The sequence below is a fragment of the Podarcis tiliguerta genome, assembly GCF_965153285.1.
Source record: "Podarcis tiliguerta genome assembly, chromosome: 1".
Classification (NCBI taxonomy): Eukaryota; Metazoa; Chordata; class Lepidosauria; order Squamata; family Lacertidae; genus Podarcis; species Podarcis tiliguerta.
This window is the reverse complement of record NC_139534.1, coordinates 72,354,738-72,380,280: the sequence shown is the minus strand read 5'-3', so window position 1 is coordinate 72,380,280 and position 25,543 is coordinate 72,354,738. Positions and strand designations below refer to the sequence as shown.

At 38.7% G+C, this 25,543-nt stretch overlaps 1 protein-coding gene across 9 annotated transcripts in view; it reads right to left on the bottom strand.

Annotated features, from left to right (window-relative positions):
• Nucleotides 1–25,543, bottom strand: part of DCDC1 (doublecortin domain containing 1) — a 246,362-nt gene that overhangs the window by 205,959 nt on the left and 14,860 nt on the right. For 8 of the 9 annotated variants that reach the window (XR_014505400.1, XM_083415302.1, XM_083415304.1 and 5 more), the window contains exons 3-7: nt 22,557–22,826; nt 20,813–20,957; nt 20,290–20,452; nt 4,106–4,311; nt 2,469–2,562 (exon numbers count right to left, since the gene is read on the bottom strand). Coding sequence is in view for 8 of the 9 variants with exons in the window: in XM_083415302.1 (XP_083271428.1) it covers nt 2,469–2,562; nt 4,106–4,311; nt 20,290–20,452; nt 20,813–20,957; nt 22,557–22,826 (878 nt within the window). In the remaining variant the exon portion in view is untranslated. The remainder of the gene's footprint in view (nt 1–2,468; nt 2,563–4,105; nt 4,312–20,289; nt 20,453–20,812; nt 20,958–22,556; nt 22,827–25,543) is intronic. The other variant, XM_083415305.1, reaches the window with a different exon arrangement.

Here is a 25,543-nt window from a genome sequence, read left to right as displayed (position 1 = left end):
TAAAGTAAAACATGATCAACTGCATCAGTTAAGTATGACTGCTAGAAGCTAGATAGCTATACATTCTATTTTTGCACCTTAGAATAAAATGTATTTGTTTATTTAGCAAGGTTTATATACTGTTCAATAACAAAGTTTAAGCAGTTTACGTAAAATGGTATCAAATATTCATTAAAATAGCAATAACATTACCAAAATATAGATAAAAACATCAGGGGGTTTTTTTAAAAAATCAAACAAACACAAATATATGTAATAAAATTACATGTCTGGATAGATTTGCATAAACAAAAACATTTTTAGCAAGCACTGAAAATGGTAAAATCTATGTGCCTCTCTAATACAAATAGGCCTGGAATTCAAGAGAATAGGTGCAGCCACAAAGCAAACTTTGAACTGTAACACAAAATTTGAAGAGCATGTATTCCGAGAGTTACTACAAACAGGAATTCACAATTCTGCTCACAATCCTTAATACTGCATGAAATATACTTGGGAGTCAAGAGTGGATTTCATGCTCTTTATTCAGCTCATAGTGGTGAGGAGGAGTGGCAGTTCCCCCAGAACGTCTGCTTTATATACATTATTTACACAATGGCTAATTCCGGGAGTCACCTGTAGGCCAATCAGGTTGCGGATTCACTTCCACCTGGATCACCTCTGGGAAGAATGGCAAGAGAAACCCCGAACATCCTCTCCCATTTGGAGCTGAGGAAGTATGTGGAGAGTCTTCAAAGCTGCAATGAGCTCAGAAATGTACCACAGCAATGGGTAAGATCAGGAGTCAGCAAACTTTTTCAGCAGGGGGCTGGTCCACTGTCGCTCAGACCTTGTGGGGGGCTGGACTATATTTTTTGTGGGGGGGGGAAACAAATTTCTATGCCTCACAAATAACCCAGAGATGCATTTTAAATAAAAGCACATATTCTACTCATGTAAAAACACCAGGCAGGCACCAGAAATAACCCAGAGATGCATTTTAAATAAAAGGACACATTCTACTCATGTAAAAACACACTGATTCCCGGATCGTCCGCAGGCCAGATTTAGAAGGCAATTGGGCCGGATCTGGCCCCCGGGCCTTAGTTTGCCTACCCATGGGTAAGATCTTTGCCCCCTTTCCAGTTCTGAGCCAAAGATGTAGGCTCAGTCTGGTGTTTCAGCAATGGGCTGCCAAGGTGCATGGAAGGCATTGGCATACAAAACTAGACTCCAGCCTTCCCGGTCTCAGCTCTAGGTTTGGCACTGGAGAGGAAGATGAGAATCGTCCCTGCAGTAGTGTGGGGTTGCCAAGCTCTTCTAAAGGCCAGTGCAATTGCAGGCTTCACATACACCCCATACAACCTGGACCTGGAAAGAAGAACATAGATTGTCCATGACCTCATACGGAGTCACAGTATGAGATCAGGGACAAGAAGGATAGGTAGGGTGCTGGAACCAGACGTTTTGGCTTGTCCAGCAAGACCAGCCACAAATTGCAGCCTTCTGGCTACAAGGAAGGCAAAACCAAGCTGCCAACACCAATCTGGCTGCTGCAAACCCAAAATCATATTGTAGAGCTGGAAAAGGGGACGGGGGAAAACAATCAAAGTGAGTAAGGGGCTGGATCAGCTCCCCTATGAGGAAAAGTTACTATAGCTGGAGTACATGATAGGTGTGAAAAAGCTATGCATGGTGTGGGTAAAATGGATATAGGGTTTTATTCCTCTCTTATAATACTAGAACCCATAGTCATCCAATGATGCTGAACACAGAATGACAAAAGGAAGTACTTCTTCAGAATAGAGGGTGAAACTATGGAATTCACTACCGCAAAATGTAGTGATAGCCACCAACTTGGAGAGATTTAAAAGGGGATTCGACAAATTCATGGAGGATAAGGCCATCAATGTCTAATAGTCATGACAGCTGACTACTGCCTCCAGTACTACAGGTGGAATGCCTCTGAATACCAATTGCTGAGGAAGATGAATGGGGCGAGTGCCATCGATCCCATGTCCTGTTTGCACACCTTCCAATGCATCTGTTTGGTCACAGAGATCAGGATACGAGACTAGATGGACCTTCAGTCTGATCTGGTAGGGTTCTGCTTAGGTCCTCATCAGGTACCCTGACTAAAAACTATTTTCCTGGCGTTAAGAAGTAGCCACAAATGTCAGTTCATAGCAAGCTTAAAATGCCAGGCTAAAATCAAGACTGAAACACAAAAGGCTGCAACCAGATGCTATGGATTATCAAAGAGGACGAGACTTTCACATATGAATTCTCTCTTCTTTTTTAGGATAGTGGAATAATAATTCTCGATACTAAGTTCATATTGATAAATATACATATGCCTGCTTTTGAAATATAAGGCAGTAATTCCAATTGCCTTCATTTTTTTCACACATTTATATATACAATAGCTGACGCATGGCATTCATTTATAGTAATAAAAAACTACAAAATGTATAGTAATTTCTACTTACCACTCAAGAGATCTTCAATTTTTTCTCCATGCATATTATACATATACTTTGCTGGTGAAACAAGGTTCAGTCTCATGGTACAAGCATCTAAAAACTTCACAAAGTAAAAATAGTTTCACTAAATATGGAAAACTTTAGAAGATTTTTTTGAAAGAATAAAAAATATTTTGTCAACACTGTATGGTTACACAGTTTGTTTTCTAGGGAGAAAGTAATTATTTTGTAGGGGCTGCCATGTGCCCTTAATTCTACCTTTATTTGTGGCAGTTCACAACTAAGGTTCCCTCTTTCTTCTTATTTCTTCTGCTGATTCCACATTCCTCAAGTGATACCAACCAATCAGCAATCACATAGCGTAGAATAGTTCTACACACATAGTGTGTAGAAGTCACAATGTTCATTGGCCAATCAGCCAAAGCCAACTAAAGGTTCTTTCACACTTTTGCATGACCTGTATTTTGATCATACTGTGCACCTTGGGTCTGAGAACTTTTCTCATTGGTCCATAACTGTGCCTTGTGAAAACCCAATCTTACCCACGGAACTGAAGCTCAGTTAAGCAAAAGCTCTCTTCAGATTTTCCACACATCTGATAAGATCTGATTCAGTGGATAAGATTGGATTTTGACAAGGTACAGCCCTAGAACAAGAAAGGCTCCCAGACCAGGAAATTAATCAAGACACAATACAATCAAAATATGGGACAGGCAAAAGTGTGGATGAGCCCTGAGACAGAGAGGCCAATGTTTCCCACACTGTACTGCTCTCGTTCTGAATAAGCAAACTGTTTTGTCTCCCTTTCTATGTGATCCCCGAAATATTACTATAAGGGACCATATTACCAAACGTCAGTTGGAGTAACTAAGAAAAATGTCAGGCCAAGGAAGAGAAGAATACGGAAAGTGGTAACTTTGGGGTCCTTGCAATAGAATCTTATTTCTTTCATGAAAACATATTGTTCATCCCTACCCTAATATTTTGCTTAGGAGAAAGAGTATAAAAAGGAAGCAAACTTGATTAAGCAAAGAGACACAAAGTTTTAGGCTTTTGTTTTGTTCTACCTCTCTCATTTTGCACCAGGCAAGACCTAAGAAGCTACCATTTCTACTTTCTTTAAATCTCCATTCTCCATTCCCTTTCTGCTGTTCTCCATATCCTGTAATTCCTTCAAGTTTCTTTACCTTCTTGTTTTTCTTTTTTCCTCCACACAAATTAAAAAAAACCAAGCATATGTACTATAAAGTCTTTGCAAAACTCTATAACTTGACCGATACAAATTTATTCATCTTTTCTATCCCATGGACATCATAAGTACACCAAGGCAGTAAAAAAAAAAGCCACCATGATGTTCTGCATTTTGAATTGCTGTGTCTTTTTTGAAGTGGTTACATGGACATGAATGGGGGCAATTCCAAAGTAGAACAATGGAAGATAATGGCCTAATTAAAACAAAAACAATGAATGCAGTGCATAATAACATCAGTCCAGTGAACTGGGTGTGGGTATATGTTTTAAAATAAAATCTGCTGCTGAATCTCTGTTGCAATCATATAAGAAAAATGGATAAATAAGTAATATAAGGGCATTAGGGGAATGATGTTTTTCCCATATTTGTGCTCTGCCACATGCAAGCTTACCTTTTCATTCTGGTCTGGGGGAGATGATATTTCATAACCATCCTGCCCCATACAGTTCTTAAACACCAAAAATCTGACAGTGGGCTTCTCTGTAAGTGTCTTCATACATGTGGATAGTACAGGCTTGGTTTCTCTCCTCTTGATACCTTTAGGAAAGACTAGGCCATTCAGTGTCCAAGTTGCCTTCTTCGTTAACAACAGATGGTCTGGAAGGGAAAAGGTAAAGTCAATATTTGGCTTCAGAATTAAAAGCGAACACATCGTGCTCCCTTTCCCCTATTACCTTAATAACACACTGGCTGGTATCCATATAAAAGCTGATATTTTTGGAAATACGACCCCATCTTCCCACAAACCGTGACATAAGCTGTAGCAAGCTGTCTCTACTGATAGCCTGCATAAATCATCATTCCTGAAGGGAACAGATGTTCAGGGTATGAAAGAGTAATACCACAATTTAGTCATAATTAAAATTCACCTTAGCATGCCTCTGTAACTGATCAGAGAGGAACATTTTACTTCTCCATCTACAAAAATAAACGCTTTTCATCACCTTTGCTTCATAAAAGCAAAGGTTCTTGTCTCCGGTTCTTAACCTGCATTTGCTTTGGTTCACACTATGCACAATGTATCTCACAAATGATCCATTTAACAGTTCACTTCCTAATTCTCCTCTATAAGTCTGAATGACCTACATAACATCACAGAAAATCTAGAATTTGAAATAGTAGTTACGTATTTAACTCTTAACCAATTATTTTGGGAACCAATTTGGCTAAAAGTTGGGATACAAATCTAAATAATAAGAATAGTGTGGGGAGAATCCCAGGAGTTTGGCTCACTGCTTTCCAAAACACACTATGCTGAAAAAGCCACAATATTTCAACACCTTTTATCAAGCTGGGTGAGGTAGGAGAGAACAAAAGTGGGCATGCTATTGTTCTTGCCCCCAACTTACAGATTTAAAATGGAATACAGTCGTACCTTGGAAGTCGAACGGAGTCCATTCCGGAAGTCCGTTCGACTTCCAAAACGTTTGAAAACCCAAGCACGGCTTCTGATTGGCTGCAGGAAGCTCCTGAAACCAATCGGAAGCACCGGAAGCCCGATCGGATGTTCGGGTTCCAAAGAACGTTCGCAAACCGGAACACTCACTTCTGGGTTTGTGGCGTTCGGGAGTCAAAATGTTCAACTCGCAAGGCGCTCGGGATCCAAGGTACAAGTGTACAGAAGAATTCTGAAAATGTAACTTGATAAGCCTCCCTAGGTCCATGACAAAAACTGAATAGTTACTTTATTCCGTTCTAATAGGAACACACAGATTCTTTGGGAAGTAAAGACCCTCTGGAGTAGATTTTGGAGCTGGGGATGGGAGGTAAAAAGGTTGTTGCACAAATGGATATAACAATTTGCTGTTTCCAGGGTGCCTTTTCATCTTCAAAGCAACAACAAAGTCCAAAAAATCTAAAATGGAAAAACTGCAGTTGTCAAAAAGGGAGTGGAAATTGAGTGAGTTTTAATACCCTCATCTCAAAGCACTCCCTTTGTTGCTACGATGTGCTAGATATTAAATCTTTCCACATACAACACACATGTAAAGGCACAATAGTTATTCAGCAGTAACATTAAGCTGCAGTAAATAAATGTGAATTTAATACACATGGAGAAGGATAGGAACAACTTATACGGTAAAATAAGCAATCATTTAACAGTTAAGATAGACAAACAATTTTTAGGATGGCGCAAGTGATTTTTTCCAGTTGATTCAAATGCATAAATTTCGCTATATCTTTTATCTAGGGCTAAAACATGATTGTGACATTTTAAAAGCTTTCATAGCACCCTGTGGTCCTGATCCAGCTAACGTAAAACATGACTAAGGCCTTTGGAAAGCACGTGGAGCGGAAGAGTACCTAGGGTCCCTTGCTGTATCAGCACACCCACCCACCCACCCACCCACACGCACAATCACTTTGCCACAATAGCCACATTAGAAATTACAACATTTTACATGACCCAAGTACCTGAAGCATTCTGAGTGAGGGCAAGGTGAGGAGGAAAGGCAAAACAAAACAAAAGCACGCCTTTGTATTGCAGTGTGAGAAGGATGCAAAGCTTCTCCTGTGTTTGATTTTGCCACGAAAGCAGTGGTGCATCGCCACACACAAACATGTCATACACTCCATCATCCGATAGGTGATTTTTGTGCCCCCCTCTGACTAAATCCTCAGAAAGGGTCGGTTTCACCAGCCCCTCCTAGATTATTAGTGGTACTATTACTTTCAGTTAGACTTGATGTTGGGTTGGGTTTTTTGTTCACATCTTGTTGAATGTTTATCATTGGTCACAGGCTCCTCCACTAGGACTGATATATTTTAGAGCTACAAAAGGCACCTGCATTTTGTAATCTTGAAATCTGCATTGTTATACTCTGTTTCTTCCATATTTTTCTAAACATTTCAGACATGCAGCTCTTTCTTTAAACTGAAGTTTTGCAAAGGTATTTGTGCAAAACACTAAAGGATGAAGCTGAATCCATTTGTCTTCAGTCATTGCTACTCAGTATCCCAGCTGCTGCGGCAGGTACTGCCACCATCATTATTTCCTGCAGCAGAGCTTGGCCACTCTCTGCAGCAGTGCCTCTCCCACTGCTGCCACCAACACTGCCATTGAAGCTCCCTAGGGCTTCTTGGAGTACCAGAATAACTAAACCTGAGCTGGTGTCTCTCATCAACTGCCTCAAGAGTCAAGGATTTTTCAACCAGTGCTGCTGCTATTGCCTGGCCAACATGAACACCAAGGTGCTGAAGAAAGCTTGGTTGGGATAGTCAACCTCACTGAGTGGATTAGAATCCTCCTGATTAACTGTCCCTCAATTCACACCTTGAGGGTTCATGCCTATATGCCTATTAGGCCATGGGAGGCAGCAGGTCATGATTAATCCCCCTGGGTAGCAAAAGTCCTTCCTGTTGAGTAGCTGTTTGTCAGAATAGTGACCACATCTTCTGAGGTACAGTCCTTGAGGGGAAGAGCTACAACTCTGGGGTGGAGCATTTGCTCTGCAGGCAGAAGGTTCCAGGTTCAATCTAGGTTAGGCTGGGAATCTCCTGTCTCAAACCCAGGAGATAGTACAATGTGCTGTATGGGTCCCTATGAATCAGACCGCAAGCAACAGAAAGCTCCACACACACACACACACACACACACACCATAAGCTACTCAAACTAGGTAACTAGGTAGACCAATGGTCTGGCTCTCTATGTGCAAGTGGTGGGAGAGTGGGGATTGGTATTACATTTGTTGAGACTATGACCCTTTTATAAAAAATGAAATTATTACAATTTAATTCAATAGATCCTAACAGAAAACAAAAGGCCATTTTCCTGCTTTAATAACCAACTTTTCCAAATTTAAATTATGCTTTGAAAATCCAACTATCTTTAATATAATTACGTCTTCTAACCAAAATACAATTTGCTGCAATGGTTATAGCCAGGTCACATTCCTATCTTCAGTTTTAGTCACTCCCTGTTCTTTAAATACTTGACTGCTTTGTTCCTGCATGCTCTGAAGTGCCATTCTGTATTGCCACAGGCACAATGGCTATGTTTTTACTAGCAGTGAAAGCAGTTGTCATTAGACTTTAAATTCAATAGCATCATTTTGACATATTATTTGAAGTATGTCTTAATTTAAATTTTGATTAAAATTACAAACACCCCAACTTGTATGCCAATCAAAATATGTTTAGCCCCTCATTTGAACTTTTATGTGAACTATCCATATGTGCAACTCATACAATCAATAGGAATTAAATATATTTTTTTTCAAGGTTGTAAACATGTATTTTAATAAACCTGAAAAGATAATTGCAAGATCAAAAATTATTTGTAGTGAACAACTAATTTATATGTGTCAAGAATTATTTCCATCAAAACTCTGGAACTACAACTGATTTAAGAACACAGTACAGTGACTCCATTATGCACTGGACAAGGAAGAACCTCTTTGCATAAGTGAATAATTTCTCTTCACAGAACGAGATGCCAATATGTATACATAACTTTAACTCACATCAGATCTAAGGGTGAAGCTTGCTCTACAGCTTCAGTTGTTACTTCTACATTGCTGTTGCTTCTCCTAAGGCAGGCTTCCTCAACCTTGGCCCACCAGCTGTTTTTGGCCTACAACTCCCATGATCCCTAGCTAGCAGGACCAGTGGTCAGGGGTGCTGGGAATTGTAGTCTCAAAACATCTGGAGGGCTGAGGTTGAGGAAGCCTGTCCTAAGGTTTCTGAAGAAAGCACTCTGTTCAATTATTAGGACTTTGGTTATATCCAGATTACTGCATGATTTTGTCAAATAAGTATGCATAGCAGGATGGCCAATGTGGTGCCGTCCAGATGTTGGTCTACAACTCCGAGCATCTTTGGCTGTTTGTACTGGTGCTGATAGGTGTTGTAGTTCAACAACATCTGGGGGACACAATGTTGGTTATCCCTCATCTATATTACACTCAGGACAGAGTTACAGTAACAGCCACCAGTAGTTTTACAATGTAAACTACCCACATTGGTGAGAAAATAGTGTTCTAATAGTTATCCAAAGAGCCCTTGGTACTGTCATTGCATAAAGTCAATATCCCTCAGCTGCATAATAGCATTAGAAAAAAACTTTTTGTCACGTATTTCCTGCCTGGAAATATTAAAGGAGAATATAACAACGTAACTGATTTTCAAATGCAGCAGTAGGTTGAAGACTGAAGGAGACTTGGGGCAATAATATGAAAACTTTCTAACAGCATGCTCTTCAACAGTCAGAAGCAGATTACATTTAAATTATGAAAAAGAAACTGTTCAAATCACCTTAAGTCCAGTCAATGGTAGACTTGAATTATATTGCTAGGCCAATGCACTACTGGGGGAGATACATTTTATTTATACATTTTTTCCCCAGATAACTGTTTACAATTTAATAGAATGGAAGTTAAATTTGGCTGTGTTTTGGTTTTCTCCTGCCACTGGGAAAAACAGAACCAAAGCAAAGTTCTGTTCAGTGAATAGTCATATTTTAAACTGTGCATTTAAATATTATCAAATCAAAGAAAAATAATGGATACATTTTCAAATATTTAAATAAAATATGTAACTTAGGACAAAATTATATCTCTTCTACAATTCATGATGTATTTGTGTATGCACACACACATACAAATTAATAGAGAAAGTGAAAAATCTGTGATAATATATGTTTAGCACCATGTTCATTAAGCTGATTTCTTATATAAAAACCCTCACATAAATATGACAAGAGTGATTAATTTTCAGTGTGCTTATGAGAAAAAGTGTTATACTGTTGTTTGGAATGCTGCTTGGAATTGAAACATTTCCAAATCTGTCAATAATTAGAAATTAGAACAATGAGAATCTATAATTCCAATGACACTTGCTACTTCCAGAAGATGGCCTATTTTAAATGTGCTCACACTTATTCTTGTCAATGAAGACCTGCCATAGCAAATTATATCATTTTGGGAAATTGCATGACATTTAGCAGAAAATATCTCCCTTCTTATCTGAAGATAGTTTTGAAACATGGCATCATTCTTTAGTAGATTTTTTGAAGGTGTTTTTTTTAAAATATATATATAAAAGAAAAAAGGTCACTTCTCAGTGTTCGCTTTCACTTAACATTATCTGAAGACCTGGAAATTTTACATGCAATGTAGCAGACTGAGCTAGAACATTTGGAGAAGAAAATTTATGGTGGCTTTAGTACTTTTAAAGTATTATAAAGTTCTGTGCCAATATTCCTGTCCCTCATGAAGATGTAGAATCTTGCAGGATAATGACTTTAGAGATTTGGTCAGGCATTTGGAGACGCATGAGAAAGAAATAAAAAAAACAAAGACAGAACAAAGCATGACTTAGTATGGAGTTCTCATTTCCTGACCAAGCTCCTCTAAGTTCCTGGGGTTCAGTCTGCAGTTTATTTCACATTTTGAAATAAACTTTATGTTTGTATTAAAATGAGTGCCCAGGTGTTGTAATGGATTGGATGAAGGTCAAACCAGAGGTCCTGTTAGTAGGTGATTTGTCTACTTCGGTTGGTGGACTTAATCCTGTGCTGGATGAGGTTGTGCTCTTCTGGAAGGAACAAGTTAGTTGTATGGGGGTCCTCACTGATCAGACTTTGCCACTGGAGACAGAAAAGGCACTCAGTTCTACAGAGGAAAGCTAACAGCTTAGTCTGGTGCACTAGCTGCAAAGCCTACCTAGACAGAGGTAACTTAGATCTGGCAACCACCAAATTAAATTACAGTGGTACCTCCGGTTATGAACTTAAGTTGTTCCAGAGGTCCATTTTTAATCCGAAACCGTTCTTAATCTGAGGTGCACTTTCGCTAATGGGGCCTCCCACTGCCGCCGCGTGACTTCCGCTCGCATCCCGGGGCAAAGTTTGCAACTAGAAGCATCTACTTCTGGGTTAGCGGAGCTCGTTACCTGAAGCGTTTGTAAGGAGGACGGTACGTGGGTTCCACTGTACTGTAATTATGTTATATGTAGGGTTGCCTTTGAAGACAGTTTGCACGCAGTTGGACAGTTTGGACACTGCTAAATACAGCTGCAAGGTGTATTTAATGGTACTGGGGATTTTTCCAACTGTACTGGTTGTCAGTTAATGTCTGGCATCAACTGAAAGTACTGGTTTTGACTCGGGACTGGGTTGCTGGAGAATCCTGGTATTGCTTTCCTACCATTTTGGTATGAGGCAAGTACCTTTTTAAAATTTCCCTTTATATACTCAGTAGATCAGGCATACGCAAGCTCGGCCCTCCAGATATTTTGGGACTACAAACTCATAATCATGGACCAACTGAAATTAATGGACCCAAGTTAGTCATGTTTATTAATTTCAGTGAGTCCACACTGAGCAGGACTCACACCAGATACAACCCTTAGTGACAGAATTCATGATTCATTACCTAGTTTCTTCAGTAGAAATAATGTATATTCTTAGATCAATTGTTTTTGCTTTCATTATCCTGAAGTTTTTTTAAAAAATATTTAAAGCAGCAATATAAACCAATGATAAGCTTACCTATTTAAACCAGAAAAGGGATTCATTTGAGCCAAGTGTAATAAATAACTCAGGCAGAATACTGGCAATATCTAAGACTTTGCATGGCAAATATCCAGAAAGCTTGAAAGGATGTTGATAATTAATTATATGCTCAACTGAATGAACACTAGCTACCTAAAAACTGAGAGGAGTTTTGTTTTCCAGGTTACAGCAATGTGACACTACAACTAAATTGTAGAAAGTATAAAATTTCAGAATCAGGTCTGCATTGGCGTTATGGAGAGATGTCAGAGAGCTGGTTAACATGTAACACTAAGCAATTGCTTAGCAAGAGGTAGCCAATGTTGCGCGCTCCATATGTTGCTGAACTCCAACTCCCATCAACCCTAACTGGCATAGCCATTGGCATAGCCAATGATAGGGGTTACAGTCCAACAACACTTGGAGAGCACCATGTTGGCTATCCTTGGTTTAGTGCCATATGAATGATCCCCAGCATGTCCAAGAGAAACATAAGGCTAACTGTCCATTCCTCCTCATTTTGTATGACAGACTGGTAAAATTATTTCCGGGCTCAAAGAATTTCAAAGCCAAACCTCAGCTGGACAAACCTTGAGCCTGCATTTTTCCTATTTTAATGGTTAGTTGCTAAACAAGAAGGGCTATAGCTCAGCAGCAGAGCATCTCCTGTGCGTGCAGAAGTTCCCAGATCCTAAGACAACTTCAAACCATGTCATGAAGCTGGTTTGTTTAACTAACCATTGTTCGCTTTTAACACATAATGCTAAGATGAGAGTCTTTGCTTTGGGCTCCCTCAGACTCATCCATATAGCACTAAACTACAATTGAAAATTACACGCAAGCCAAACCAGGAACTACACAACATAATTGCTGGATGGAATGCCAGACAAATTCTGCATAATTTTATGTCAAGGATCAATCCAGTTTTTTAAAAAAGATACACATGAATCTAGCAATATAATATGGATTACTTCCTACCAAGCCCTTAGTCATAGGATCCGAATGAACTAATAAGCTGCATGAGACTTAGTAAAACTATCCAGATCAAATGGAGTTGACTGTATGTAGCAAGATTAAGATGGTACATGAGTCCGGTTCTGGATGGAGTCAGTCCCCGCCCAAGGAATAGTTTTGCAATGGGGGAGGGCTAATAGACACTGTTTCCCACCTACATCTGGCATCCTTTCCTGGAAACAAGAACATAGCCCTCAGAAAACGTAACTTGGCAATCAGTAGGTAGGGTACTCCGGTGTCATATGCCAGTGAGTGCGGCCGTTAACATACGCACCACACAGATTCAATATATACCTCTCCATGTCCACACATACCCATACTCATTCAAATACAGAGACATTAATTACCAATTTGTATCTATTCATTCAAATTCATTAATTTTAAAAGCCAAAAGCAGAGTCATCATAGCTTAATTCTGAGCTAGAAGGAACAATAGTCTTTACTTCGTATAACACAGATTCCTATGTTTCTGTTCTACCTCTGGAATGCTATGAACTGTCTTGCTAGAGCTTTGAGAGAACTAAGGTCTGTTAGAAGATGTAGCTGTGACTGCAAATACCAGCTGAATAGAGTGATTTTTGGTGGAAAGAGAACAGGGAGCAAAGGTTAACCCAGTATAATCTTGATCCACTTCAGGGCCTTGTGTTGCTTCTCTTTCTGAAATAGTAATAAAAAAATGACCCAGTGCTACGCATGCTGTTTAAAATGTGTGCTTTAAACTGAGCTTAAGTTGTACATATCCACCCACTCTCAACAATCCCCTTAAATACCAAGTGCATAGGAATGTGGAAGGGAAATTATAGCTCAACCTTAGTAATGTTACAGGTACTCATAAGTCTTAGTGACAGTTGTGCATCTCTACCTGGAAAGGGAGATTTCAGATCTAGCATGTGCCTCCTAAGGTGCCACAAAACCTTGACAAGTCAATTTGCCAGTCACAGATATGCAACAGAACGAACATGCAAAATATGTGTTGCACAATCAGACCATAATTTAGTGTTACAGGAACAAAGCTCACCATGACTTGAGCTCTGTGCTCCCTTCTCCTCCTCCAGTATGACCATGAAGAGATATGAAGCTTCCACTTCTGTGTACCTAAGCCATAAACTGTGGTGAATCTTGAAAGTATGAAACCTGTTTGTTTCAACTAACAATAATTAAGATGAACCACAGTTTATTTGTGTTCAGATGCCTTGGCAAACTGCTGTTAATCTAAAACACTCGCTTTGCAAATCTTAGGGAAGTATTTATAAACACTGTATTAAAATAGTCATAAATAAAGCAGCCAGGCTGTTTCTCAAAATCCACAGGGGGAAACTAGATTAACAGGCAAATAGAAACCTTAATTGCCAGAAAACATTGACCAATGTGTAGATAAATAAGTGACACAACATAGAAAAGAACAATGAGAAACAGAAGAGGAGTTGCAATGGTACCACAGTAGTGGTAACAATGGCCTAAATTCCACACAACCACATTTTTGTTGTTGAGGAGAAAATCCTAATGGCAACCTGTCATACATTTCCTTCAAACTGAAGTAATCACAGTGGGCCAACTGCGAGCTCAGTAGTCAGTTTCTAAAAAGAACAGCAGCCATCATTTGAAAATGCTCTTTCTCCCATGCAAGGATACCCTGAATGGGTAAATACAAAAGGGATTATAGTTGCAACTAACAACTAATCAGCAATATAGTTTATGTAGACTATATAAATTGCAATGGAAACACCCATTATAGTCCCTACGCACTGTTTTCTTCTTGATTATTGTTGGACTCAAAGGGTTGTATAGAGTTAAATTTGGCTTACTACTACTATTATTTATTAAATTTGTTTGATGCCTTTCATCCGTAAATCTCAGGGCAATTCACAATGTAAAATCTTAGAAATTAATCGTCAATGAAATTAATGGCCATAACATAGGCTCATTAATTTCAATGTGTCTACTCCAAGTACTGTAAAGGTTGGTTGAATACCACTGAAGGCTACCACAACCATTCAATTCAACCTCTTTAAAAACCCTTTAAGAAATACCGTATCTCCCTGAGCTTCAAATGCATAAAATGAAGTCATGGATGAAATGCTTTAAATAAAAAATTACCTTTGATTATGTTAGAACCTTAGGTTTTGGATTAATAGTTATTTTTTTCCACTTTATTCAGTTTATTAATTTGCATGCTTCATTTGCTGGCAGGCTTTTAAGTTGTCTTGATCACTGAAACTGGAAGTGGGTCAGTTGCCCAGTCAGATGAGCCTCAATGCTATAGGAGGCTAGAGACTAACTGCCTATTCCCTTCATTCCAGGATGAAAGCTTGGAGTCTGTTGCTTGGAGGAAGAGAGGAAACAGCAATAAGAGGTGGCCCTCTGCCCGGGCTAACCTTTCCTCAGCCATGTCTAGGGTCTAGCAGCTAGACTGTAGCCCATGAAATGGCAACGGGTGGTATCGCTGTGAGCAAGAGAGGGAGTGGGGGCAGGGAAGCTTTTTCTGGGTAAGCCAATGGTGAGTGCCTAAATTGAAAATGAGGCAGCATACATTTTTGAGATTGACTCCCAAATTACCTAACAGTGTTTAAGATGCAGACAACATGATTTCTACACTCTATCAACCTTTGAGAGAAGAGATTTATGCCAAGACAGATAAGCTCTAAAAACAAATTCAGTGAAGTGGACTGGATGGAAACTTATTTTACAAGCACTGCAGTTCTTTATTACACATAACACACATTCAAAGGTTTCTGAATAAAAAGCAGACAGGATGAAGCCTTGGGCAAAAGTCACTTGATTTTAAACCAAAAGTATCTGAAGTTAATTTTAGAAGACTGGCAACTAAGAAAATCTGGTACAAGAAGCATCTAAACACCACATTTTGGGCAGCTTTTAGGAACTGTCTTCTTTATGTAAACTTCAAGGTGTAAAAAGCTCATAGCTAACAGTAAGTAAAATCAGTGGGGAAAACACTCGAATGTATTTTATTTTGATATTTCAATACCTCTAAACCAGATACCATAAAAAGGTGCACCATTATCAATTTTCCTATTTCAAGTTGATGGTTAACAGTGTTTAGACTTGCACTCAACTTTCTGCATTGTAAACATTCTCATGGTACATGCATGATTGCTTCACTAGTCACATGCATTTACTTGTATAAGAAGCCTCTTTGACTTTTCCAACTAAAATACATGCATGTTTTTGTGCTTGCCCACTCAAGAGTTCGTTGTCAAGGTTGCTAGGGAAATTCCAATGCTTATTCCAGGGTTTTTGAAAAAATTCTCTAAATGAACATTCTTTCCTGGCTGGCATTTCACAGCAATTAAAAAAAAAATTAAACTCTTTTTACATGTGGAAGACCATACTAAATTTTGAAATGTTATCCCCAATGTATTATGTCGAAATGGGACAGAAAATGCCAATTCAAATTAATCTAAGAACATAGTGCAGCTTGAGCTAGCCTAGTTATATCTCAGTATCTGCAAGACAATCTTTAACAAAACAGGCAAAATGCCATAATTCCTAGTACAATTGGAAGAATGAAACTCTAAAAACAGCTTCCTTGTGTGCTTCAATGGTCTTATATAGTCTCTGTAATCTTTAACCCATTCACTTTACATGTATTATTTTAGAGTTTGAAGGTTCCTCTGATATACTGGTGAGGATCCAAAAAACTAGACAAGAAGTTCCATTGCCCAAAGTCAGTTTCAGCTTTTCATGAACAGGAGACCCACCATTCTCTTGAGTGTGCCCAAGTCCTTGCGCATGCCTGAAGTAGCTCTTTCAACCCAGACAGCAAAAATCCTTAAATAAACTCTGGCCAAATAAAATGTGTAGCTTAAATAAACTCTGTCAACCAAAATAATGGCTTGCCTAAAGACACCTAGTGAGCTTTTAATAGAGGTCAAATTTGATCCACGGGCTTCTAGATGAATATACAGTGGTGCCTCGCAAGACGAAAAGAATCCGTTCTGCGAGTCTCTTCGTCTAGCGGTTTTTTCGTCTTGCGAAGCAACCCCATTAGCGGATTAGCGCTATTAGCAGTTTAGCGGCTATTAGTGGCTATTAAAGGCTTAAGGGATTAGCGGATTAGCTGCTAAAAGGCTATTAGCAGCTTAGTGCCTTAGAAAAAGGGGGTGGGGAGCGGAAAAAAATCGCAGGAACTCGCAAGACATTTTCGTCTTGCGAAGCAAGCCCATAGGAAATTCGTTCTGCGAAGCACCTCCAAAACGGAAAACCCTTTCGTCTAGCGGGTTTTCTGTCTTGCGAGGCATTTGTCTTGCAGGGCACCACTGTACAGTGGTACCTCCGGTTGCGGGTGGGATGCATTCTGGAGCTCCGGTAAGATCCCGAGGTTTCGCAACCGGAGGGACCGCTTCTGTGCATGTGTAGAGAGCTTGTGCACATGCACATGCAGTGAGACACTTCCAGGGTTGCTGCTTTCGCAAGCTGAAGTTTACATTACCCGAGTGTAACGTAAGCCGAGGTGCTACTGTACTTAGTCACATGCACTGCAGCAGGAAGATTTTGGGCATCGCAATGCAAGAGAGAGTCTCAAACAAAGACGTGCTCTCCCAAGTCCACATTCCCAGCATGTTCGTACTCCTGTCTCAGTGACATCTACACCGACTTGGTCATGTCCATAGAATGGAAGATGGCAGGATCCTCAAGGACGTGCTCTACAGGGAGCTGCCTTCAGGCACCAGGAACATTGGCAGGCCAACTCTGTGTTTACAAAGACGCCTGCCAACAAGACAGGAAGGCTAGGGACATCCCTTGCAAGCAGTCAGGTTGTGGATCACAGCACAGAGAAGGAATGACTGCTGGGGTGAGTGCAGAGAGAAGAAACACTATGGCGCATCGACAGCAGCTCATCTTCTCCAGCTGCAACGCAACATATCTCTCTCAAGCCATAGCAGGCACTGTAACTCTCCAATGGTTTGACTTCACTCCCCAAGGTGCACTCCTCCATTGTCTCCTGAGACAGACAGATGCTGCCGCCAACGCCACCACTATGGCAACTAGGTCTTAAATAGTAACTTTAAAAGTGAGGCCCTGCACCAAAAGTTGGTACAATGCATGGTCTTTCTTTCTATTCAGGTTTCCAGGCACACCATTTCATTCTTTCCCTTCCCTCCTTGTCATTTCCCCACCCCCAAGTGAGTCAGTGTGGCTGAGTCCCCATTGGGTTGTTTTGATGACATTTCCATTTTTTTTGTCTCTTCATTCAGTTTTTTTGAGGGGAGGTGGGGTAGGGCAGACACATTATTGCTCAATCCCACTTACACTGAAGATTTTGATTTCTCCACTGAATTTGATGGGCAGCTCTCAGCTCTATCTCTGGCATTTAAAAATAGCTTCCCAGTTAACTAGACAGTGTGACGGTTCTTTCCATTCTTTACATATCTATATATTTCTCTTTCTCTTCCTTTTCTAGCTACTGCATTTAATTCCCTTCACATTCAATTATCAAGTCTCCCCCTGCCCCTAAGTTTCTCAACTTTCCATTAAGTTTCCATACGCTGCCTGGGTAATTTTTCTCATTGCTTAGCTTTTTCTTTCTAAGCTATTTTTTTTTCTTTTGTAAATCTCCAAACCTTGGGGTTAAGCCAAGTCTGCTGATGCCTCTCTCTTGTGTGTGGTTGGTGTGGTTTTAGCTCCAGCTTCACAAACACGGGAAGACTTGAATTTGTTTTAGTATATATGATGGTGGTGGTCATCTAATCACAAATTACTCTCCCCACACTGTCAGTTTTATTTATGTTTTGTATCAGAAAAGGATGCCCTCCTTGTGACATGTCTTACCAATTTATTGATTTTTACAAATTATATTTATTGTAAATGATCCTGGATTGTATATTGCAGTAACAGTCTTGTTAAAATGTTTTTACATACAGAATTCAGAAAACAAAATACTGACTGCATTGAATCCATCTACAGAATGCATTCAAATCATTTGGGATAAATCTGTGATCCCATTTAATTTATAAACCAGACTGTAAAAAGACCTATTGGATGTTCTTGGTGGGTCTTCTATGCATATCACTGACTTTTTCCTGTAATACTTACCCTAGCAGAGCCCTTTTAATGGACACACAATATGCTACACTGTGCCCAACCTCACCTACTCTTTCTTTTCTCAAAAGACAAGGCACATCTGCCACCTGCTCTAGTCTGAGTCCCAGAAACAACTGTCGAGCAGCAAAAAGATTGATTATCAGTCAAATACTATTGCAGTACACCAGATTTTGGTAGGTTAAGCTTGCTGATCCAGCAAGAGTTGGTGTGAAATTTTCAGTAATGTGTGCCAACATTTTGGTGCTAAAGGAACAGCAGTGCATGTCATGATGAAACACAGCCAAAAGATGCAGACAAAGCAGAGAAGTTTTTGTTGGATGAGAATGAAGTCGAGGTAAAGAAAGAAATGCTTGATGAATTGGAAAATGCAAGCATTCATTAAATATGCCTGGAAAAGTAACTGCACCTTACATAAAATATCACACTGGCTATGAATATTACTATAACATCAGATTTATCGCAGTAACTCCTAAGATGTTGAGACAATGTGAATATTGATTATTGTTGTTTATATGTCAGAACAGCAGGGCAATTCATTACTCCTACATGAACCAAAAGAAGACAAAAAAATTTTTTGGCTAAATGTATTCTCCTTATTGAGTTAATAGACTAAAACATACTCAATGGATCATTTGGACTGCATTCAAGAAGACTGTCATATCATCTGTAATACTACACTACATGCATAATTCATGAGTTATGAAGAAATATAATTTATTCCAAAACATTGCAGGAATATATATTATATGGCTCAACTAGTGGGGGAAACTTAAGTATTCCCATCATTCTAAAGTATTTATATGGTATGCTTCTTTTATAGATATTTATAGGAATTCCAGTGATTACGCATAATTTGCTATTCTTACAGTAATCTGTTTCTAAAATACAAAACCAGCTATTTCTTTTGTCTGAGTCAACTGAATGAAAAACCATTTGTAAACAGTTTTCAGTGCAATTAATGTATTTTACAAAACATGAAGATGAATGTTTGTGTTGCTTTTCATCAACATTAAAACACAATTGCAATTTTTATATAAACTCTTGAATGGTACTACATCTACAATTATAAAAGATTTTAAACAGTAACAATATATCAACTGAAAGCACTTTACTTTTCTCCTCTAAAACACACTACTTCCAACTTTGGTATTTTTAAATTGTTGCGTATTACTGAATGGTGTGGCATTACAGATTGATTCTTAACGCATTCCAGCTTAACATAGAATGTTATTTGGCTAATATTTAATACAATATTTATTCAATTATATTCTGATCATAAAGTCTAGCTATATTATATGTCATATTTCAATTTCATATATAAATTTGTATTTAAATGCACTAGTCATTTAGTGCAGTAAAATATTGCCCAAATAAAAATCCATTTGCAACAAAATTGAAAATAGCAGCAATATAAAATTCTACACTACGCTCATAAGTAAACCTGAAAGCATATTACAAGAAAATAAATTAAGAGATTATGCTGAGATTATGCTAAAAGAGCTTCAAATTTCAAAATGAAATATTAGAACAGGTGTACTCTACATTTCTGTGTAACTTCAACGTGAATATTTTACATTGTGGCATCAGCCGTCTGATAATTATTTTAATGCTTTGTCTTAATAAAGGTCAAATGACTAAATTAATAAAATACTCAAACTCTGAACTATTATTTTTGCTAGTGTAATAAGCCTAATGAATTGTGTCTGTTAGATGTCAGTGAAACTAAACAGTAAATTCAATAATCTCTTATTTAATTTATTATATTTTCACCATTTAACCTCCTGCAGGCTCCCTAATGTCTATTCAGATCTATATTAAATTAAGCACCAATGCTAATGAAGGGCAATAAACGTGGCTGTCAGTAGATTTTTCTTTCATTAAGCACATTATCCTCTTACTGAGCTGTAAATGAGTAAACATTAGTTTTGTTAAACCATGCAAAAAGACAGGATGAAAATCATTTTTAATTGCACCCCTTAAGCCATTGACTCTGGCATTTTTTACCTTTAATTTTTTTGAATGGATCTGAAAAGGGCTCTCCAGTTGAAATATAAACGTCAGCATCATGGGGTATGTCTATGGCATCGAGTGCTTCAGTGCCGTCTGCCAAGAAGACTCGTCGCGCAGCCATGTTCAGCTTCAGCTTTCCAGTGCACTTCTCCAGCAGCTAAATCAGCCCCAAAAGGTAAGAAAAAAATATACTCGTCTTAACTACTAAAATTTAATCAAGAATCAATACTTAAAAACCAAATCCTAACTAGTTTCCCTCAACACAGTATATGTACATCCAATTGCTAAGCATTACCTATCAATGTTATTATTTGGCTACCGTTTAATTGTATTGATTCTGCAGAAACTCAAAATTCTACTTTACATTTTACGGCCGCTGTTTTACGTTATATAATTGAAGGTAAAAATGCAGTAACTATGTGTACGCTTAACAAGTGTGAAAATAAAAAGTGCTTCCTTTACTCAAAGATCGATATCCGAACAAAAATGGCTACACAGAAATTATAGTGATGCTTACCAGTTTAATGGAAAGTGGCACTGTAACTTTAGCAAACACGCTTCTTGTACCATTCTTATAAGCTGTTACTCTGAGTATCTGTGGTTGTCGTTCAAAAATGGGCACTTCAGGGACCTTTTGGGCCAAATGGGATTTTAAGGAAGATCTGTAGAAAAACAATTCCAATTCAGTTGAACTAGATAGAAAGTACCTATGCAAAAATTACAATTTAATTAATATAGTCTCTCTCAATGATTATTCAAATTGTGATTATTGCATTTTAAAACAAAATCATAGTAATAAGCCCTTTTCCTAACTATATTGAGAACTGTAAACCAATGCTTCAAATTCAATTCACCTGTAAAAATTATTAAACTCAGGTGTAAAGTTGCTCTTATAAAATTATACATAAAGATTCCACTAGTTTTTTTCTTCTTGATGCAAGCACTGAAAAGTGATGCTTTGCTTTATATAAAAAAACTATTATACTTATTTGACTATGTTTACTAAGAAGTAAGTCTGTGTTCAATGGGGCATACTCTGAAAAAAGTATGTATAGAATTGTAGCCTTATTGCCATTTAAACCTTTAACGAATCAATAGAATTAGACAAAGCCTGATTCATTTAAACAATATAACAACAATTTAAGTATTAGTGTTGAGCCCTGTTTTTTTAATCACCTGTGTATGCCGTTCTAGCTTATTGTACAATAAATGTGCACTTTTATTGGTTGTAGTGTAGAGTCTAGAAAGTGAGGTTGTTCTGCCATGCCAATGAAATACTCTTCCTCCAATTTTGCTTGGTGTCTATGCACTTCCTACTGTGTGAAGCCACTGTTTGTGTGCTCACCTAGTACTGTTTTCCTCCCAAATATATCAAGACTCTGTCCTTGAATTTTGTGTAGGGTGGTTGTTTTCTTTAAAGTGTGTGTTGGATCAATAAATGCTCCTCACTATCACCTATCAACATTGTATATATGTTTTTAAAGGCAGAATAAAACAGCAGCAGAGTTTGTCCCTGTAGCAAAACAATTCTGCCATCTGTTTTTCATTGATGAGTTGTCACACTACTGGCATGGAATAAGAGATAGTGCAAGTATCATGCAAAGAATGAAATGTACTTGAGGTACACACTGAATTTGTGGAAATTCCTCTTTATAATTTCATATAATGTACACCAACAGCACAACTCACTTCCACATTATAGTCATATTCCAGAAATTCTGATGTATATGTTATGCTGTTTATAAGTCTCTCTCAGTTCCCTTCTCTATTATAAAAAATAAATATTCCTATACATAATGCATTTCAGTGAAGGGAAAGGTATGCAAATTGTACATAAACTTGATGCCTGCTGATCAGATATGGATCTATTTCTGAACATGTATGTTCACCAGACTGGCACAACTGGCCTTTTATGGCTATAAAAATATTGACCTATTATGTATAATAATCTACGTGTGACTTGCATAGAAGAGATTCTCATATAAGGTATATTTATCACACTTAAAGCAGTTCTGTGAATAACCAAGATGGCAACCCTAAGCACACCTACTAGACTAGATACCAGTGAACTCAGAGGGACTTACCTCTAGGTAAACAAGCTTAGGATTGCACTATGATACCATTATATCAAAAATCTAAATAAAGATTGCAGTCTTTTACTGTAAGTTTGAGGTTGTCAATTGAATCATCACTGAGTCAGTTGAAAGGAGACAGAACAGCAACAGTCATAGTTAAAAGGAACATGGAACAGCTTTGATTACCTTAGCTGACCTGGAGGAGCACTGACAGGTCTGTTTCTCTTGGATGGTGATATAAGAGAAAAATTGTTTGTACTATTTGATTTGTAGCTGGCTAGTTCTGATATTCTATCACTTCTCTGAACTGATTTTATTTGATGTGTGGAACCATCTTGAATCTCTGACCTTCTTGGTATTACTGATGATTGCAGGGGACTCATAGGGCCAAACAGAGGCTCTCTTTGCTTTTCTTCTGTCTTTCCAGATGTCTTTGTGTTAGGGAAGATGCATTTTCTGAAAGAAAAATAGAGCGGGGGACAGATATTGGGTTTAAGTAATCCCAAAACTAGGACAACGTGGGAAATCCAGTCATGCACCCATGCTGGAAAATGTGACCAAAATAGGTGGACAATTGAGGAAGGAAAAAAGAATATCTGACATATTAAGGAATTACTACAAAGAGAAAGAATGTATCAAAGAACTTTTTAAATCTTCAGCTAAGAGGTTAGAAATAAACAGGAATCTAACTGCAGCTCTGACTGCTCTGATAACTTCAGTTGGTTAAACTGGGTAACTACAATTAGTTAAAGTACAGAATATTAATGCTAGTAACTGACTAGACTACCGCATTACATTCTGTGTGAGCCTGTTTTGGAAGACTATTTGGAAATCAGTTGAGAATACAGATTGAGTCTAGCTGGACAGAACATATCACACTAGTTTTTAACCAGCCCCACTGAATACAAATACATATCTGAGCACAATTCAAAGTGCTGGTTTTAAACTTTAAAGCAGACACCCCCAACCTACTCTCTCCTTCAGGTGTTTTCAATTACAACAGATGAGCTGGCTGGGAATTATTTCTTTTAACCAGTAATACCCTAAATATTACACATGAAAAAGCTACCCAGATATTTAGATGATCTGTTTGCATGTAACGTTTTGAAATATATCTACAGTGGTACCTCGGGTTACATACGCTTCAGGTTACATACGCTTCAGGTTACAGACTCCGCTAACCCAGAAATAGTGCTTCAGGTTAAGAACTTTACTTCAGGATGAATCATGCTCCGGTGGCGTGCCAGCAGCAGGAGGCCCCATTAGCTAAAGTGGTGCTTCAGGTTAAGAACAGTTTCAGGTTAAGAATGGACCTCCGGAACGAATTAAGTACTTAACCCGAGGTACCACTGTATGTAGCATTTTTCTCTGTTCCTATTGTAGTTCGTTGCCTTTATTCACTAAGATTATTTATTAAGAGGATGGCTTCATAATCCTTTTCCATACATGGGAATGTACTTAATGGTATAGTTTGCCTTGTGAGTTCAGTTCAGGATTAAGGTTTACTTTACTTTTTTTCAAGAAGACCAAGAACAATTTATTTTGTTAAATTAAGTGTAAGCCAACAGATGCAGCATTTTTAGGTTACCTTATTATAGTCAACAGTGATAGAAATAATGCATTTCCCCCTTCATTTGTGCCAAAGGTGACACAGCAGAATACTTAAGGAAACAGCAAGGCTTCTGAACTGAATTTAGATTTTAAATTTCAGAAATGAGAAAGACACAGGTGAGTGCTACAAGTGGCAGCTAGAGCACAGGGAGAAGGAAGTGGATCATGACTTTCAACAGTAAAAAGAGGGGGGGGGAGAGTTGAGGCTTAGTATATTTCAAGAATTTAAAGAGGAGATTGATGATGAGATCAATCTCATCCAAGGTAAGGCCTGGCCAAGGCTGAATGATAAAGATGAAAACAAATTCCAACATCCATTTCCCCCCACACTGTTGTATCAGACTTTCTATACAGAATGCAACATGGATTTTCACAAGTTCCTCCAAGTGTTAAGCAATATTTTAGGGTTGCCATATGTCTTCTTTTTCCAGGACATGTCCTCTTTTTCATGATGAAAGTCATCACAGAGATCTATAGTTAAAAGTGGAAGTTGGCAAATGTGTCCTCTTTTTTGCTCTTCAAAATATGGCAACCCTGCTGTAAGAAAGCAAAGCTCTGATGTTGCTTCAGTAACATTCATTCTTACAAAGGAGCAGTACTGTCTCAGTTGTAAGGTCCACCTTTAGTGAAAGGCACCTCTTCAGTTGAAAGGGCTCAGCCTGCTTCATCATCCCTTTAACTGGTGCTGGTTTCGACCTATAAAGGTTTAAATGGCTTGGGACTGCATTACCTCAAGGACTGCCTCTCTGCATATGAACCTCCGCGGACCCTGAGATCATCTGAGGCTCTTCTTCATGTGTCCCTTCCACGAGAGGTCTGGAGGGTGGCAACAAGAGAGTGGGCCTTTTCTGCAGTAGCTCCCCATTTGTGGAATGCTCTCCCCAGGCTGGTTTGGCTGGTGCCTTCATTATACATCTTTGGGCACCGGGTGAAAAATTTCCTTTTTAATCAAGCCTTTGCCTGTAGACATCTAATGCACTTTTAAATGTGTTGTGGAAAGGGGGGTTATTGGGCTGTCTTTGTATTTATCGTATCTACTTTTATTATGTATTTTGTGGTATGTACCACCTTTCTGCCAAGGAACCCAAGGGGATTTACAGGTTTAAAGTGCTAAGACAAATGATGTAACATGTAAAATGGGGAGAGGGGGAGACAGTCTGACTGAAGCAGGCCCTGACGTTGTCTCTGCTGGCCTCCCTCACACTCTTCCTCCTCCTACCAGGGCAAATGATTCATTTGCCACTGAAAAAGGTTTTTTAGTCAAAATGTGCCTGTCAATTGGCTACAGAAGATACCTGGTTCATGCACATCCTAAATTATTAATATATTTACATGTACAGTGGTACCTCGGGTTAAGTACTTAATTCGTTCCGGAGGTCCATTCTTAACCTGAAACTGTTCTTAACCTGAAGCACCACTTTAGCTAATGGGGCCTCCTGCTGCCGCCATGCTGCCGGAGCACGATTTCTGTTCTCATCCTGAAGCAAAGCTCTTAACCTGAAGCACAATTTCTGGGTTAACGGAGTCTATAACCTGAAGCGTATGTAACCTGAAGTGTATGT